Source organism: Thermobia domestica, chromosome 9 (assembly GCF_964235325.1).
Source record: "Thermobia domestica chromosome 9, izTheDome1.hap1.1, whole genome shotgun sequence".
Taxonomy (NCBI): domain Eukaryota; kingdom Metazoa; phylum Arthropoda; class Insecta; order Zygentoma; family Lepismatidae; genus Thermobia; species Thermobia domestica.
Window position 1 is genome coordinate 148,948,819 of NC_137462.1, and position 19,114 is coordinate 148,967,932.

At 38.4% G+C, this 19,114-nt stretch overlaps 1 protein-coding gene across 1 annotated transcript in view; it reads right to left on the bottom strand.

Annotated features, from left to right (window-relative positions):
- LOC145694175 (uncharacterized) overlaps window positions 1-19,114 on the bottom strand; it is a 47,501-nt gene that overhangs the window by 15,487 nt on the left and 12,900 nt on the right. The window contains exons 4-5 of the mRNA XM_081770292.1: window positions 16,109-16,161; window positions 10,710-10,745 (exon numbers count right to left, since the gene is read on the bottom strand). Of these exons, the coding sequence (XP_081626418.1) occupies window positions 10,710-10,745; window positions 16,109-16,161 (89 nt within the window). The remainder of the gene's footprint in view (window positions 1-10,709; window positions 10,746-16,108; window positions 16,162-19,114) is intronic.

Sequence of the window (19,114 nt, forward strand, 5' to 3'; positions counted from 1 at the left end):
ACATAAAATTGGATATTGCAATCGCACCAACTCAATACTTATTTACTGTTTTGACAACTTTGAGAACCACTTATTGCAAATGAATTGTAGAAAGGACATTCATATCATGCTAGTTTTTATTGCTTACATAATATTGATTTCTTTCTAACAGCTTGTGTACGAAGTACATCTTTATAAGCATTAAAGAAAGAGTTGTTGTATTAAGTGTAATGTTATTGGAAGCTGTTATTCTACAGAAATAGTTCTATGAGCATCTGAAACTAACCTTCACACATCAACAATTTACCATTGACTAGTATCACCTACGTCAGTTTGTTTTTTCCTTCCTGACAATTACATTATGGTAAGTTCCTACTTAGAAAAAAATAAAATAACTACGAGAAATAGGTCATCGTGATTGGGAAAGGGAAATACTTGCTATATTTTCCAACTGTGAAATGAAAATAAATGAATTTTGAAATTCTTGCTTCATATGTATGCTTTAGAATTAACTAATTCATATCGGACTTCCGAAGAGAAACATCAAAAGAATTTAATGATCGTGTCTATAGCAACAACTCCCAGTCACGACCCCTCTTCAGTTTTATTAGAAAGAGGAAAGAAAGAGTGAGGAAGAACAGAAGAAGGTAGGAGAAATGAAGGAAAAGAGGAAGAGGAAAAGGGGAAAGGAAGAGGAAAACGAGAAAGGAAGGAGGATCTAGAGATAAAGGATTACTGGATAATTATAGGAATATGGTAAAGGAACTTGAATAGTTATTAAACTGTGATACATATTCGAAGGTTATTACTTGAGGATCAATTTTGAGGTGATCCGTAATAGACACATGTTCTCTCATACGATCCTGACCTGAATCCAGGCAACTGAACAAGTGGGAGTTCCTCTAACCCAGCCCAGGTGAAAGAAGTTTTAATTTAATTGTTTGTCTGTTATTTTGAAATGTTAATTTACCTGTATCCAGTATCTGAATTTTTTATAATGGAGATCTAACACACATTTGAATCAGCCAAGAAAAAAATAAATTAAAGTAATGTATATATTCTTCACCAATAGAAATTTTGAGATTTCTGAAAAGACTGTCATTATTCAGGCTCATCCTGTTATTTTGACTTTTCCCCCAGAGCCGATTTAAACTACTTTAGAATTGGTTATCTTACATGACCTCCGTCATTAACTAATATATATAGCATGATTTACACACTTATTATAAACACTATCATAGTAAATTAATATTAAATGATACCACTTGAAACTAAATTTACCATTCATTCACACACACTCATATACATACAGGACAGCGCATCTTCACGGGTGAAAATAGTTTTAAAAGAAACCATCTAACTACAATTTGGTGAACATTTATTACATCTACTAGGAAATTAAACACATAATTGTATAAACATGTGATAAGTATACATATAAATGTATCAATCTACACATGAAATTGAATAACAGCAATGTAATAGTATATACACACACATATATACACACAAACATACACAAATACATATTATTATTTCAAAGAATATAATTCCTACTGGGTTATTAAAAGCTTTCACATTAATTTTGGTTTGAATAAGGAACAAATGAATATACTACATGGACCGAAGAATATATATTGAAAAATCTACAGTATGCACTACGTTCAAGATATATTGGGCCCCTCCAAATAATAATTTCATTACCCCGATTGTAATGGTACATTACATACGCCTGCAACATTGCAACCTTGTTTCGTTCGAAACTTAACAACTTTTGGCCTCTCATCAATCCAAGGAGAAATAAAACAAGTGTACCCAAGAAAGTCAACTATGGTGATAGCACTGTTACTGGAGAACAAAGAGGTGAGTCACTCAATGATTGTTTTTATTCTCCAGGCAGATGGTACCTAACCCCCTCCCGCTTTTGAAGCTGCATAGTCACATTCCCTATCCTCGATTTCCACTACGTCCACTAAAGTCAAGTCATTTTTGTCAGCTCTATTTGACCATCGTGCTCTTGGACCTGACATTATTTATACCATATCAATACAGGCGCATCAATTGCTTATAACTTGTCTTGTAATAGATGTTTTAGAGAATGTTTTTCCCCAACTTTGGAAACGGTTTAACACTATTAGAATACATGCATTTCGCATTAAAACTAATGTATATTCTATAAACCCTTTTCTCTTCTTTCTCCGTTGTCAATTTTTTGCGAGGGAATCGTAAGGGATAGATATTAGAAATTCACTGTCTCTTACTTGAACATTGTACAGTAATAGAAATCAAGCCTTATCTACCTAGCCCATTACTTCAACATTGTATAGCAACAGAAATCACGTCTTAGCAACCTATTACAATTTTTTATTCATGCTATAAACTATGTTTCAGAAAGTTCTCAACTGGATGTAATATATTTAGGTTTCTCAAAAGCTTTCGATTAAATGTACATCCCTCTGCTTCTTCACAAGCAAACCAACAGATTTAATGTTCATGACAAATTTCTGTCTCTGACATAGATCTATGTATGAAACATTTATAAATCAAAAATAAGAAACTTTTCGAGCACAATTATCATTTTATTAAAACGGCGTTCCAGTTTCAAGTATAGGATGATTACGTATATGCTATCTAAAAGTTAGAAATTTTGTACTTTACTATTTTCTATTGAATTTCCTGACACAGTCGAAGTTTCGAAGACGTTTTATAGGGTAGATAACTAGACTTATATAGTAGGGTTAATAAATACATGACTCGAATATAAGTATGGAGATTATGTTCTCAGTAATTTAAAACTCACTCACAGATTACGCCAAGTGCAGAATATAGGTACGTATGTAAGCTGTTCTCGGGATACTTCGCTGGTTTCCAGCTTTCTCACTGGAGGCACTGCTTGCATTGTCAAGTCTAGGCTAGGATTATTACGTGCTTGTGGACGCAAGCACGGCAAGTCTTAGTTACGGGCGAGAGAGTGAGAGAGACTAAGGGTTTCACCCAAGTGGATACTGCATTACCGTACACACCAGTGTACAATATTTTTGGAAGCGTAGCTTCATCATTCATACATCATTTCTTCTTCTTCATCATCATCATTATTTCCACTACACTATACTACAGTACGAAGATTATCATCAACCGAGACGTGCCTTATGGCATCTCAACCTGTGAGTGGCCAACACTCCGGTTTACCACCAGTTGTACCGCAACCCTCTTGTTCTTCCGGGAAATCGGTGCGCCGGAGATGTCATTCATTGGAACGGATCTCTACCAGCCAGGGCTCTTCAGCTCGCTCCCGTTCACCAGTAGCTTCAACAAAACTGCCGCCTGCTAAACGTCAACATAAAATCAGTGACGCCAGTTCTGAATCTTCCATGAATATTGATATTCGAGACGATAACCAGTTTCCTAATCTACCTCCCCCGGGTCGACCTACTATATATTCTTATTTACTTCAGAACTTTGACCCGAAATTCACAAATACAAAACTTCTGTTCGTTCAGATTACTAAATACCTGCCTCGTGTCAATATCACTCAAATGATAAAGACCAGGAACGGAATGATTATCAAGACACCTGATCCAGAGTTTCTCCGTACGATTCGGAACAAGTTCAGTTTCGAGATTTTCGGAAAACAATCTACAATGACCAAGCTCAGTGACCAACGTATCAAACAGCCACCTCCGCCGAAGAAAACACCTACTCTTTCTGTAGTTATTCGTGGGGTAGATCCGAGTTATACCGACGATGAAATCCTCGAAGAACTTAAGTTAGAGGGCTACCTTCTCATCAAATGCATCCGGATCAAAGGCGACCATGGTCCGACATACATGGTGCGCGTACTTACAAATTCACAGCAGACTATTGATGACCTGCTAACTCGTGGTGCATATATCTACAAACAGCGCCATCGTGTGGAACCATCCAAGACTTCTTCTCCATTACCTCTTCGCTGTGAGCGCTGTCAGGTCTATGGACAACACTCTACATCTCAGTGCAGAAACCCATTTAAGTGTGGTTACTGTTCCGGTCCACATCCTACATGTAGTTGTACTAACTTGAAATCACCTCCGACGTGCTCCACATGTCAAGAAAATTCACACCCAACATATAGTTATAAATGCCGATCCAAACCAGCTCCTGAGCCATCAAAACCAGAAACAGTAGTGCCACTGCGCATACCTGAACAAATCCAACCACCTACAAATCCCGCTCTTCAACAGCCTGTAACTGTCCATCAGATTTTAACATTTCTTACTCTGTCTTTACAAAACATTCACCCATTCTTACGTAACCACATCGCTCAACAAATTCAGTACGCAGCCAAGGCAATTTTCAACGTTAACATCTCTCCCACATATTCTGGCAATAATGTTTACTATCATTCAAATGTACTGGAAACAGAGGTTTAAAAGCCACCATGTCTCTCTTCATTACATTATGGCGCTCTCCTTCTTGTTTTTGAACATACGTTCTCTGGCACAGCACAAGCCGCTCTTTGAAGCGCTTTTGCTTGAAGAAAAGATCCATGCCTTTCTGCTTAATGAGACTCATCTCTCACACAACATGACATGTCGCATACCTCGATTTCAAATGTTACGGCAGGATAGCACCATAGCAGCCAGGCGAGCCAACGGGGGAGTAGCGATTGGGTTTTCTCCTTCCATCCCATTTCGCAGTCATTCACCCGTCTTACAAAATATTCCTGAACATCTTATCACATCTTTATACTATAAAGATCTCTATGTAACAGTTGCAACTTTGTATATCCGTCCGGGTCATGATATTCCATTCAGTTTTTTCCAATACATCTCTAATAATTTTCGCACCTATATAATCATGGCAGACGTGAATTTACATAGCCGTCCGGCGACTCAGCGAGACCAGTTTCTCAATTATATCACTAGCCATACTACCGGTGTGACACTACCACTGCCGAAACCTACCAGGCCTTCTAGCCAGACTACCCCGGATATAGTTATTGTGTCGAGCAACATATCTCATCGTAGCTCTGTTGAGGTACTTGATCTCATTGGCAGCGATCATGCTCCTATAAAACTCCTTATTACAACTCGTTCTGCTAGTTCTCAGGATATACCTCCACGAACTACCTATCGTTATGATAAGGCAAATTGGACTGCATACAGATCGCATCTCACAGAAAATCTTTCTGAGCTGTCGCCACCAAGTACCGAATCAGACCTCTATCATTGTCTCGAATCTCTGACTACTGTCATGCGAAATGCAACTGCCAAGTACATTCCTACATCTACTACTTCTGCCTTTCGACCATCTTTGCCTCCACAATACCTGCCGTTGATAAAACGTTCTCGTCAATTTTATAGGGATTTCGTTGCTACTGGCAACCTAGACTCCTTGCATCACCACCGACAACTTCAACGCACCGTTCACAACTATCTCAGAGCTTATAAACTACGGAGCTGGATCAAAACTTGCAACCATCTAGGCTCTCTTTCTCATCCAACGCAATATTGGAAGCGTTTTCGGCAACTCACTGGGCAAAATACTCGAACAACTTACCCTCTTATTGACAATAATACGCCTCTTCATACCGATACCGACAAGGCTAATGCGTTTGCACAGTACCTTCAGGAAATATTTACACCACTGACACCTGATTTACCTCATCGTCCTCATCCCGTCGACAGGCTCAATCTGGACTCTCCACATTTACAACCAAATATTCAACATACTCTTCCCGAGAACAATCCTCTTACTGAGCCAGTCTTGATATCTGACATTACTTCTGTTGTTGCTCATAGACGTAACACAGCTCCTGGTATAGACTCTATTACATACAGGCACGTTCGAGAAAGCCCCTATATTGTTTTATATTTGCTTTCTCTTATATACACATTTATTCTTCGTACTGGCTATGTCCCTGTCGACTGGAAAACATCCAAAACTCTCATGTTTCTCAAACCAGGCAAACCTGCTCACACTGTCAGCTCTTATCGACCCATTCAATTAACATCAACATTTTGCAAAATTCTGGAGCGTATCATTCTCAAACGTCTTCACTGCTATCTGGCACTACACAACAGCCTTCCTCTTGAACAAGCTGGTTTTAGACCCTCTTTCAGCATCAACGACCAACTACTTCGCCTTACTAATTCCATATACAACCATTTTAACACAGGACATCCATCTTGCTTAGTCCTGTTTGACTTGGAAAAGGCATTCGATAAGGTCTGGCATCCAGCTCTTATTTATAAACTGAAGCAGCTCAGATTGCCTATTGCCTATCTTCGCTTCATTTTTAATTTTCTCACTTGTCGCCTGGCCTACGTCTATATTAATTTCAGTTACTCCTTTCCAATTTTTCTTCATTCTGGGGTTCCACAAGGATCGGCTTTGTCACCCTTACTGTACATTCTATATGTTGCCGACTTTCCTGCTGTTCCAGCTACAGTAAAATTCTTCCAGTATGCAGACGATACTGCACTGCTCGCCACTGGTAAAACTATCCACCAACTTAATTTGGCTTTACAAGCTGCTATCAATACCTTTGTCGATTGGTGCTCTCACTGGCGCTTGAAAATAAATCCGACGAAAACGCAAGCTATTGTATTCCTATCACCGAAATACCGCTCTCGTATACACCGTAATCCTAGTCTCTTGAATCTTACTGTTCAAAATGTACCTCTCAGACCTTCTCGTACTGTCAAATATCTTGGTCTTACTTTCGATCACCGCCTTACATGGTCGGCCCATTTGCAAGCTATCGCAAAAAAGGCATATGGTCGTCTCAATTTGCTGAAAAGTCTTACTGGAACAACCTGGGGTCTCTCTGCGAATACTATCCTGAACACCTATAAAGTTTTTCTGCGACCTATACTTGTTTACGGTTTTACCGCCAGGTTATCTGCACCAACATCATACTATGAGAAACTACGAATTCTTGAACGACATGCCTTGCGCATTGCTTTTCGAATTAAGTTGCCCAGTCCAACTCGGGACCTCTATGATCGCCTCACATTTCCACACATCCTCTATCATCTGGAAACACTTCGCACAAAATATATTACCCGGCGTCTGCAGTCCAACCATCCACTTTTACAGCAAACATTTGAAGAACACGCCCGTAATCTGTCCCCCTCTGCTGCTTTCATTCCTCCGCTTTCATTACTGCTTACTCTCTACCGCTACACTATTCCACCTGACCACCCAGACAGTCGTTACTACGAACCATATTCTTCAGATGCTCATCTCCCACATATCTGGCCATCATATGCACAGTAATACCTACCGTTCTAACAGGGCACCCTTGTCTTCATTAATGCCTAGCGTCGCCCCTAGGCGAGAAGATAACACGCATTTGTCATACTAACAAAACCTGTGTGTTGTAATGTTAACTGCACCTCATTCTCATCTGCTCTCATCCACCTGCTTTCCATCTGCTTTCATCCATTCAGATGCTCTTTCACATCTAAACCTTAAACCAACCTAATGATTATGGTTATTAAAACCATAATGACCTGAATTGCTTGTTAATAAAAATGCTTCTTTAACTACCCATAGCCCATCTATTGTTTTCCAATATATTGCAATAGTAGATCTACCTCTCTTCCCCTACAGAGGGCGTAACCCTCTTCGGGTAGTTGCTAGCAATTGCTAGCAGACAAAAAAAAACTGTTCTCGGTTAACATTATCGCCTTTCAAATTTATTCGATAGGAACCCAATCGTTGGTTGAGCGATGACAAGGTGTGTACCTTGAGCCAGAGACTACTCACAAATCATATTCTATGGTTTTCATTTTTATCACCTTTGAGAAAAAAGTTGTGAACATTTTTACTTATACCAACGTAACATTAATAACTACCTTTGATATCAAATTGTTTGGCGTTACTTTTTCTCGATGTGATATATATATCTTAACTCTGAATCGAAATGCATTAGCTTCCAGTACAAATCGAACACTAGCCTATACACTTTAGAAACTTGGTTACAGATGGATATTGGGTTTTTCGTTTGAACTTCGTTAGAAGTATTTTAAATACGCGTAGGAGAGTAATGTTTAAAAGTATATTTACAAAAAAAATAAACAAAAACAAGCACCCCTACATAAAGTGATAATCTGTAATCCATGGAATTTAGTACAACGTATTCTGATTCCACAAAAACTACGCCTCAAATACTAAACATAAAGTCATATGGTAGGACAAATATAGAAGTTGGAGAGGGACAGTTCGATCTAGGAAAGATTAGGGTACAAGAGATGCAATTGGGTTATTAAGAGTAATTAGTGAAAGGTTTATAGAAAAAAGAGATTTGTGTTGCATTTACTGACCAAGAAAAAATATTTTGGAAGCTGGACTATCAATTATCGATAGTAGTTCTGAAAGAAAGTTGGATTGGGATGGAAAGATCAAGTGCTCATAAGAAACTTGTGTGATTGATCCTACATGTAAAAGAAAATCTTTGTATCCGCACTTCTTCTCTTTCTCGCAAAAATTCGTAACATATCATCTCTATATGCCTTACGGTTTCTAACTACTTAAATCTCCCGAAATTAGAACTTTTTCGGCTATTATCTGAGGAATGATGGCCAGTTAGCCAGTGGCCACCGGTTACTATTTGATACCAAAATGTGCATCATCCTCTTAGGTATTGATCAACAGCAATGTGATCTCATTATGACTTATGGTTCCCGAATATGGCTCCTTAAATCTCCCGAAATCGACCACCTTTTTGGCCAATATCTCAGGAATGGTAAGATGACGCGAAAATTTTTTTTATCACTTTGTCAGATAGTTTTTTGATGTACTATCGAATGGAGGGCTCAAAACTGAAAAAATCGCAAATAACAGACACACGCAGAAAGAGAGAAAGAGAAAGAGAATTCAGTAACAAACTCTCTAAGTACATTGAAAATAGGAGGTGAAAATTAGAAGTGAGTAGTTTTCGACACTTGTGTTATTATTAGTTAGTGATTAAAAGTGTGAATGTGAAGTAAAGACATCAACAAAAATGGCGAAAGAAGCATTTAGAAGGAAAAAATAGTTTATTTAGAGAATTCATGCATAATGTGTTGAGAAAAAAAGATTCATAAAATGCTTTTTTAGGAGTATGGAGCAGATACAAGGGCATTACGCAAAGTAACTCAAAAATCTAAAACATCTTCAAATGTGTGTTTGAGTGTATAGAAGAACAGGAAAAAATTAGAGCGGTAAGTGAATGAAAATGTGTTAGAAATGGTGAGAGGAATAAATAATAATTTTAGATATAATTGAAAAAAATAAAGAGAAATTGTTACGACATTGGTTAAACAGGAACTGCATCATGAGATAGTGCTAGAGGGTATGATGGCAGAAAAGAAAGGAAAAGGCAAAGGAGACTACAGTTGATTACACTACATCAAAACAGAAAAAATAGACTTAAAGACAAATTGATTAGCTGAAGACTGTGATGCATGGAATTTTCTCAGTTGTGGCAAGTAACCTACCGATAATTGAAGAATACCTAGGATGATGATAACCATATACGAAATTCCGAAGATGTGTTATCACACAACGGAAGCTTTTGAAATCAACTTTATTAAATAAGTAAGGATAGCAGAAAATGTATAGGATTTCTTTTTGATGGGAGCATAAAGAGTGCATAGGTTTCTTTCATACTAAGTGTTCAACATTGTTATTTATGATTAAACTTAGGCTTATTTTTATCTATATACGTAAACATTATTAAATGTGAATGTGAAAAATATACTTTCAATACATTAAAACATTTTTGTTGGTTTACCTTTATAAAAGTCACTTTGTGCCAATACACTATCGACAGGATTATTGTACTCAAGCGTAAACTGTTCGTTTTTTTAATGTTTGTAGGAATAAATAAGAATGACAGCTAACAAAGTAATGAACAAACATATACCGGAAACATAACCCTTTCTAATATACTTATTTTCGTATCTTTATGTAGTTTTTGAGATTTTTTCAGTTTCTCTCCAAAATAAGAGAAATGGTCGTATCAAAACTTAGGTAAACATCTTCAAGAGTCATTCACTTGGCAATGTATCTTTTTCTTAATGCTTAATCCTCCGTGTACTACTACTACTACTACCGCCGAAATAATAATAGTAATAATAAGTATTATTATTATTATTATTATTATTATTATTATTATTATTATTATTATTATTATTATTATTATTACTATTATTATTATTTAAAATAATCATACATCGAAAACATTAACAGAACGTTCGTCAGACAAATTAAACATTAAGATAAAGGATGTAACTGGCAATACCGATTTTATTGTCATTATGTATCTTCAGCATGTTTCAACTAATTTCTTATGATAGAAACATGACAATAAAGTTATGTCAGTTCTTTGGCTGCTGAATGTGTAATTTTGAGAAAAGTTTATTAGTTCTTTTAAATGGCAGTTAACGGAAGCTTTAATCTCTTCTGAAAATGGCATATTAAGAAATTGTTTTTATTTCAATTTTCCTTTTGAGAATAAGCTTTAACTTTGAAATTTGAGTATTTTAGCTTTGAGATTAGTTCTTTAACCTGCTTAATTGGCATTCTTTTATAATTATTAGATATTATACTAGTTTCTGGTGTATTGTAAATGGCGTATAATAGTTTTCACAAGATTCTATATTTTTGCCCATGAAAAATTAACGGCACTAAAAGTAAAGTTGATATTATTATTAACACACATACATGCATAACTTATTTTACGTGTTAGTATAGCTACTTACCCAGGTAAGTTCATCGAAAATGCAAGCAACATAACACTAAAATAGAACGGAAAGTACATATAGTTTATTCATATTACATATGTATACAGGGTGGCCTAAAAGTAGGTATAGAGTCCCGTACTGATCAACTAATTGCTTTTTATATCGTGTCTTATTGTTATCCATCAGGAAGACTTAGATTCTATTTTATGTGTTCTTAATGTCTTTTTACTTATATATTAAGCTCGAAACAGCCGAAGCAAATAAACTTATAAACTAGAATGTTATAATTGATCAATGCAGGGGTGTATACCTACTTTTGGGCCACCCTGTATATAAAATGTATTTTATAAGCCATAGTTATACTCGGATCAGATAGCATTATGGGATGTACTGATTATAATAACTCTGTCATGTTGCATTCCTGATAATCTTACTAGCAATCTCTCCTCCATATATTTGTTTCAGAGAGTTGTTTGAGTTATAACGATATATCTGAACTCGAGTAATATTAAAATTGTTACACTGGTTAAGATTCATAAAAGTCAGGACTGTACGTTAGTCTAGTTTAGGTATGCTTCGATCAACATTTATTATATATAGGTTACCATTTCGTATTTGTCCTACTTATATAAAATTTAAATTGTTTTATAACACAGACAATTAGACCATAATTATTTAAGTAAACCTTTAAGTTCCATTTATATGTAAAAAAACAAGTTACATGTTTTAATAAGGTGTCCGGAAAAGAATGTACCCTTTTCAAAAATATTCTCGTACTCCTGATGTGATATTATAAACTTTTGTATACCAAGAGCAAGATAATGTGTTAAAGTCTTCTTTATCTACTTAAAAGGACTTAATATGGGCGCCTTTCTCAAAGATATCCATTTCCTGTCATGGTCGAATCAACGTGTTTATTGTAATGGCAGCAAAGGCATCTGTGATCAGTTCTCGCAGCTCCGTTAGATCTCGATACGACAGTTGAACTGAAACCAGGTCTTTGACAAAGCCCCACTAAAAGATCTCGGGTTCCATCTCAACAACCCATCATCATCAGGTGCAGTGCTACCTATGTAATGCTGTGAGAGCTGTTTATCCAAATAACATTCCACTTCATTATGGAAATGAGGTGGACTCAATCCTGACGGAAAATGAAATCTTGTGGAATGAAACCTGGAGCATGTCAAGATTCGTGTGACCCATAATAGTTCCTTCTACAAAGAAGAATGGCCTATGAAACTTTGTTCTGCACATGGCAGCAAAGATGTTCAACTTTGGGGAATCTCTGACATGCTCGATGATTCGCTGAGAATATTCTGAACTCCAGACTCGAACACTATGCTTGTTGACTTTGCCGCTGATATACAAGTTCGCCTTATTACTAATGACTACCTTGTTCCTAAAATCATCCTTTTCAGGAATTCTAACATCTTTATACCGAAGACAGTGGGAAGTTTTTGTCATTTTCAGTAATTGCCTGCACAAGTTACAGCTTCTACGCCTTGAATTTCAAACGTTTACAAACTACATTTCCGTCTCCTGAGCGGGGAAAATGCTAACTCACGGCCTGCTTTCCGAACTACCTTCGTAAGGCTGCATTGGAAGGATTGCCGAACTCTATCCACAGTCTCCTCTGAATGTGAAGGATGGCCGTTATTTTTGCTTTTGCATAGGCAATCTATCTCAGAGAGTTGTCTATTCTAACGCTGAATGTAGCTCATGTCAGGTGGAATAACCCCATACTATCGCCGAAAGTTCGGCTGAACTGTGATAAAAGATGTTGCCTTTGTATATTCCACAGCACAAAATGCCTTCCGTTGTTGTGTGAGTACAATCTTGAAAAATCTGGTCTTAGGAACGGGGTGTATTTCAATCAATGCTTAGAGTATTTAATAGCAATCATTGTCGTGGACAACTCTCACTACATATTGAAAAAGTAAAGAAATGTTACAATTTTTCGAACACCTTGTACTATATTCTACAGGTATTTTCATTTGATATTTGCTTTCCATTTAAATTACCCTAAAAGAGAGTAGTTAAATTCCTTACATTTCACGTTAGACTTTTCTAATTAATATCTGATTTCAAATCTAATACATAACTGATATAGAGCAATATTGGCTCATATTGACTGAATATATGTAAAAAGGCAAACGGTTATCGCGCAATTTAGATACAAACACACGGCGTCTATTAGCCATGAAAGGAACTAGAGACCACTAAAATTTAAATTGCTGTGGACCATAGAGAGCGGAGTTTGAGACGAGTAAACTTTGAGTGTCAACGAAATGCAGAAAGACAGTAATGACTGCTAAACAAAATACTTGCCAAGGATGAGAGCAAAGAAATCAAAATTAACCTACCAGCCATATAAAGTTATATTCTAACCTAACCTAATCTATCAAAATTAACACTGCCAACCATAACAATTCAAAGCAGCCAACATACAATGGAAAGCTGTCCTAAAACGAAATAAAATATGGAACCAGAAGCAAGAGATTTTGTAGTGAATGTTTCATTGTGTATAGCAAATATGACTACAAGAAAGAACACCCACAGTTTAGAGCGAAAATGTAAACAAAACCAGTTGACGTCTGTACTACAAACTAAAGAGGGGTGTGGTGCAATGTGACATGCTATGGACATGAGCAAACGGAAGCAGAGGGGTGTGCGAACGTAGAAAATGTACGGAAAAGGTGCTGTTTAAAGGTACAACACGAACCCACTGCTAGTAGATGGGGCGGTAGGAGCAAGTGCGATCAAATACTGGTATCTGCATTTATTCATTCACTGCAACGGGCAGGTAGCTCTACTAACAATGGAAGCAGAGTGCAATGGTACTTTGGATGCTGGTATGTAAACGTGCATCATATATGTACAAAATGAGACTGGCAGCAGTTGTGAAGTTGTTAGTGGGTGTGTTCGAACCTTGTAGGAAATTCCAATGCGAGTAGAATGTTTGCACAACAGATTAAAACTAGCTGTGTGAGGAAAACGTTGTTGTGGATAAGTTTAACACACTAATAATAGACAACGAAAGCACAGATTATAAGGAGTTAGAAGGTGATTTCGGCAATAATGCAGGTTTACCAGAAGGAACAATGCTGCTGCTAGAACGAAGTCCAACAATCGATGAGCGCCAGGAAAAAGTAGTTCATCATACGCTTCATCACCACCAAAGAAAACTTGCAAAAAATTCGCGAATAATTACTTGGTCGATGCTTACAAGATCTGTACCAAGAAACCCAGAGGTATGGAATTTCCACATATGTGTTTTCTTGGATTAGCGAGTGATTGAAAATCATTACTATTATGGAAAAAACGCAAATAAATAAATAAAATAAAAAATCTTGCACATATGTGAAAAGACACTCACAACTTCTTTCACATTCCGGTATTCCTTACTAGCAGGACTTAATAACGCAATACGTGAGCATTTCATTGCAGTGAGACAACAGCGTGCAATTATTCACAACCGCACAATGTGCAACTGGGCGATGAAGATTAAGAAGCAATTTGATCTACACACATTATTCAAGCATCCAAATCATAGATTAAACACTTCAAATGAAAATCAAAATATTCTCTCGCAAGGCACATTACATTTGTACCAGAGTTGTTGATGCCAGAGCTGTTGAAACAGCCGCCCCATACTGTTTTAATGAAGTCAAAATTTCATTACAGAGCACGAGTTATTTCCAGAGTAGATCATTTTAATAAAGATCACTCCAGACTTGATAAAGAGTTAAGTTCTAGTAAAAATCTTGCCATTAAAAGCAGTAAGAACCTTTCTCGCATGTATGATCAGTCTTTATTCTTGTCTTTTGTGTTACGCATGCACTTCCCGGTGTCCGAACTTCTTTCTTATTGTGTATTCTAACATATCAACTAGGTAAATCTGCGGAGTTAGTAATAGTGCGTTACAGATGACAACTCTCTTTATGATCTTTCATAGTCCTTGCTGTCCTTCCTATGGTTGGTAGGTTAATTTTGGTTTCCTTAATTTATCTCTTTCCAAAAATTCTGTTTCATCAATTTTTTTCATTTAGCTGACATTCAACGTTTTCTTTTCCCTCCCTCCGCTCTCTATACTCAATAGCAACCTAATTTTTCTGATCTCTACTTTATTTCATCCTCATTCAGACGCCCTACCTTTGCATCAGAATTGCATGACAACCTTATGAACCTTTACTAGAGAAAGATGTGAAACAGTATCAGTAAAATATTATGTTTGTTTCATTTGCAGTAGGCTTTCTACTAAAGTTTTCTTTTGTAATACACGAAAAGAAAACTTTTATACAATAGTGTACACCCATTGCACTGCAAAAGGCATAAATCTTCTTTCATTGATCGTTCCGTAACGAACGTTGTAGGACGCTCAGCCGTTAGAACTTCTCTTTGCTCGGACCTAGATCCTCCCAATAACGTCACCATCTTCTAGAATGCTCGGTTTTCAAGAGGTTCTGTCGCTTCGACGCCTGGTCCTCGTAAGATCTTACCACTCGCTAGAACGTTTGGTCTTTGAGTTTTACCTTTCTTTCGGTCGCTGAATGGTACGTTACATACATTATTTGGTCATAAGAACCTTAGATTCTATCTCGTGACAAACCATGTGTCAGTTCACCCACTTTGATGATTTCTGCAGTGAAAGATCAACTTCTGTGGCACCCACTGCTGCGATCCCCTTTGAGAAGTAAACTTCTACGATCTATTTCGTTTCAATTATTCTCTATCAATTCCTCTTATCTCTATTATGATAAGAATATCCTTGAGAATAAGATATCTAAAACTAACAAAAAATGACTATCTGCTTACATTCCAATCTCTTCTTTCATATATGACATGACATTCTTTCACAGTTTTGTGACTACATGTTTAGCGTACGCATCTTTGGTATGGCTTGAGTTCGAATACTTTCAGGAACTCATGTTTTTCAAAATCCACGTTAATATATGAATGTATTTCTCATATATTATAGCCTCGATGCTGAACTAGAAATACAATCCAACCATCGAACAATCGTCTTCTTTGATTTCCAATATGTGTACTTCTTTTTTAAAAAATAGTTGCCTGTGTTGGAGTTTAACATCCCTTTAAGTACCGATACATTATGAGACTGGGAACTGCAGCATAACATGTAATTTGAATTACATCAGCTCCCGCCGGAAATCGAATACAAACGTTTCGCACCGAAAGTATGTACGCTAACCGATTTCTGTAAAATTTAGGAAATCCATTCAAGTTCTTCAAATATTTAACAAAACATCAATAAGGATTTTAGTACAAATATGGAGCTTAGCAAACTTAAAGGGAGCCAGGACCACCTCGCCCGTATAATCACGAGGAATATCTCTATTTTCATTTTTGAAAACAAAATCTTTTTGTATGTAATTTTCACACGATAAAATTATAGATACCTTTCCATTGCCTGAAATCGGAAGATCGTCATTCAAAATCATGTCTTTCTCTTCTGAAATAAAAAAATTGTAATAAATTTTAATGTCATCTATCATTACAGTTCGTTGAAGTATTTACCAACTGATTTCTTTAAGGAAAGGCAACAAAAAGATGTATATAAGTATACTAGGATCGCTCACTAAATGACAGGATATGCTGGTCTCTCAACAATATGCTCACTAAATGACAGGACATACATTGAGATGGAAACTTGACGATGATCGTCCAGATGATGTTCATTTTACACAGTCTATCATAACGTTACTCAAAAAATGGAAGCATAGCGCTCCGCCCTTCAGAAAGACAAATTTCATTTGGAACATCGCAATAATTAAAGGCTGCAACTACGTAGTAGTCAATTCATCACTCCGTATAATTCTTAACCCTTACTGTACATTTCCAGTTAACCCCGCCGTGGCCGGTCCCAAACCCGTGCTGAGAAAGAGTGAGGGACCCCCGTGTTTTTGCCCACTTTCCCATCCTTTTCCGGGAGCGGTTGCTGCACGGGGGAGATAGGGTGACACTGGGTGCCTAGCTCGCTGCCGGTACTTTAACTGCGATATGGCAGCGTGCGCTTTGCAGGGTCAACAACCTACCGGCGGAGGTGAGCCCTCGGGTAACGTCATAAAGGGGGAACTAACTCGTGCCATTGAATTTGGGAGAGTATGTGTGACCCCATTACGTCCTCTGTGGGATAGGTAGTCTAGGCTGCCGTACCTACCAGCGGAGGTGAGCCTTCGGGTATCCCCCGAAATGGGCAACTAGGCCGTGCCCTTGGGTCCGGGAGATAAGGCTGCGTGGTACCCCAACGCGCTAAAAAAAAGAGTGGGTAGCTGGTGTGACCAAGGGCGTGGGCGGATCCAGCGCCCTACCGGGAGGATGATGTAGGTACCGCCCTCAAAGAGAGTGTAATGCGTTCTCTTCGGTCCGGGATGGGATACCTAGTATCCTAACACATACTCGTACCTCAGGAGCGCTGAGGAAGTGGGTCACTCCTTCGTCCCAGTAGTGTGAGCTGGGTGTAGGTGCCACGACCCTATCAGGGGAGCCGCCGCTCTCAAATGGCCATTGTCTTTAAAGGTAGACAGTCTACATCAGCCATTGGGTCTGGTAATGTACGGAACTACCGTAATCAGAGGTAGTTCCGTATTGATTGAACGGCCCTACCGAGGAAGTGTGTGGGTGTCCCTTCTAATGGTGGTTTACACATACCATTGGGTTTCGGACAAGTAGCTTTGCTACAACGTGTACGTGGTACCTAAACACGTTAAATATAGGTAGCCCCGTATTGTTTGAGGATACACGGCTCCCTTGGGAGACACGGCTCCTAAATGACAATGTCTGCCTTTGAGCAAACGGTCTACATCAGTCATTGGCTCTGGTAATGTACGGTGTACCTCTACCGTAATTAGAGGAAGTTCCGTATTGCTTGGACGACCCTACCGAGAAAGAGTGTCGGATTCCTGCCTGCAGGGGTGTCAAACAGAGGTGGGGGAGAGGACAATCCCAGGAATCTGGGTAACGGTTCTGATCCTGTTAAAGGGAGGAAAATCTGTGGGATATGGGCCGGCACCAAACTCAAATGGTGACTTAACACGTACCGTTGGGTCCGTGATGAGATACGGGAGTATCTCGACGAGTGCGTGGTACCTCTACACGACAAGGCGGTTGCCAGTTGAACGACAGAGGTAGGCAGAGCCGGGATTGAACAAGCCCTCTCGGCCATTGCCTGGGCCCCCTGATTGGGTTGGACTCTGCCGGGCTGTGGTCATACCGTGGGATTTGGTGGCTTGTGGGAGCCAATCCCAGGAATCTAAGTAACGGTGAACACGGGCGGGTGGTGAGCTTGCCTTATAACGCTCGGGCGCCATGCCTGCAGAGCATGGTAGGACTGACTCGCTAGCAGTCTGCCTCAACCAGTAGGCCAACTGGTAGGCACTCAGGAATTCGGTCTGACCGTGCAATGGGCGTATCCCACTCCCTCAGAGAATGGGGTTACATCGCTTAGGCGAGTCAGAATTAGGGGACAAGTTATGATGGTGCACAATGTGCACGTGCATAAAATGGCGTATAGAGGAATCACAGGCGGGGAGCATTACATTCTTGCGGAACCCATCCATTAAATAGACCGAACGGTTGCGGGCATGCTCTTCATGCATGCAACTAAGCGTGGACCAGTAGACCATTAGCATCAACGTGTACATTTCCAGCATACCAACGGCTCATTGATGGTCTGTGAATCTTTGTTTTGTGCCCTTCCTGAGCTTTGCAAACTAGACCAAAAAGGAAGGTGCACGTTGTAGGATATGGAAATTGAAGTGGGCATACTGTTAAGAGCCTGAGAGGCACATTGATATGTTGGAAGTAATTATCAGCGTACCATGGACATAGTTAAGAGAGCAGATGGAATGATGGCAATGCCTACTAGAAGTAATATTTAATTACTGCAACTTTACAAATCACACCCGTCTTTCGTGAGGAAGTAAAGACATAATCCCATGCTGGGCGTAACATTGCATCTGATTGTCAATATACTGCATGATGAGCGTCCTGTCAGTAAGCTTATTGTCAAACACTTTGTACCTCTCTGGAACGGTAAGTTATCCTATATTTCTCTATTGTCTGTTCTTAGAGGAATCAGTTGCTGAAAGATTTACATACCTAAGGAAATCACCCTGTGTGTATATATATATTTATACATAATAATTCAATAGCTTATAAATTAGGAGTTTGTGCACACAAATTAAGGATTTCAACGTTTTGTTGATGGATATTGTGTGGTTTCGGCTCCAGAAGATGAGATTGTGTTTTCGATTTTGACTTAATATCATAAATTAATAAACAGATAGTGAACAGAAGTATATTTTTTGTGTATGGGGTCCCTGGTTTGATCCCAACTCGCGCCAGGTGAAGTTTGTGGGGTGAGTTTTCTCGCTGTTCTCTCATTTCTCTCCACTTTATTAATT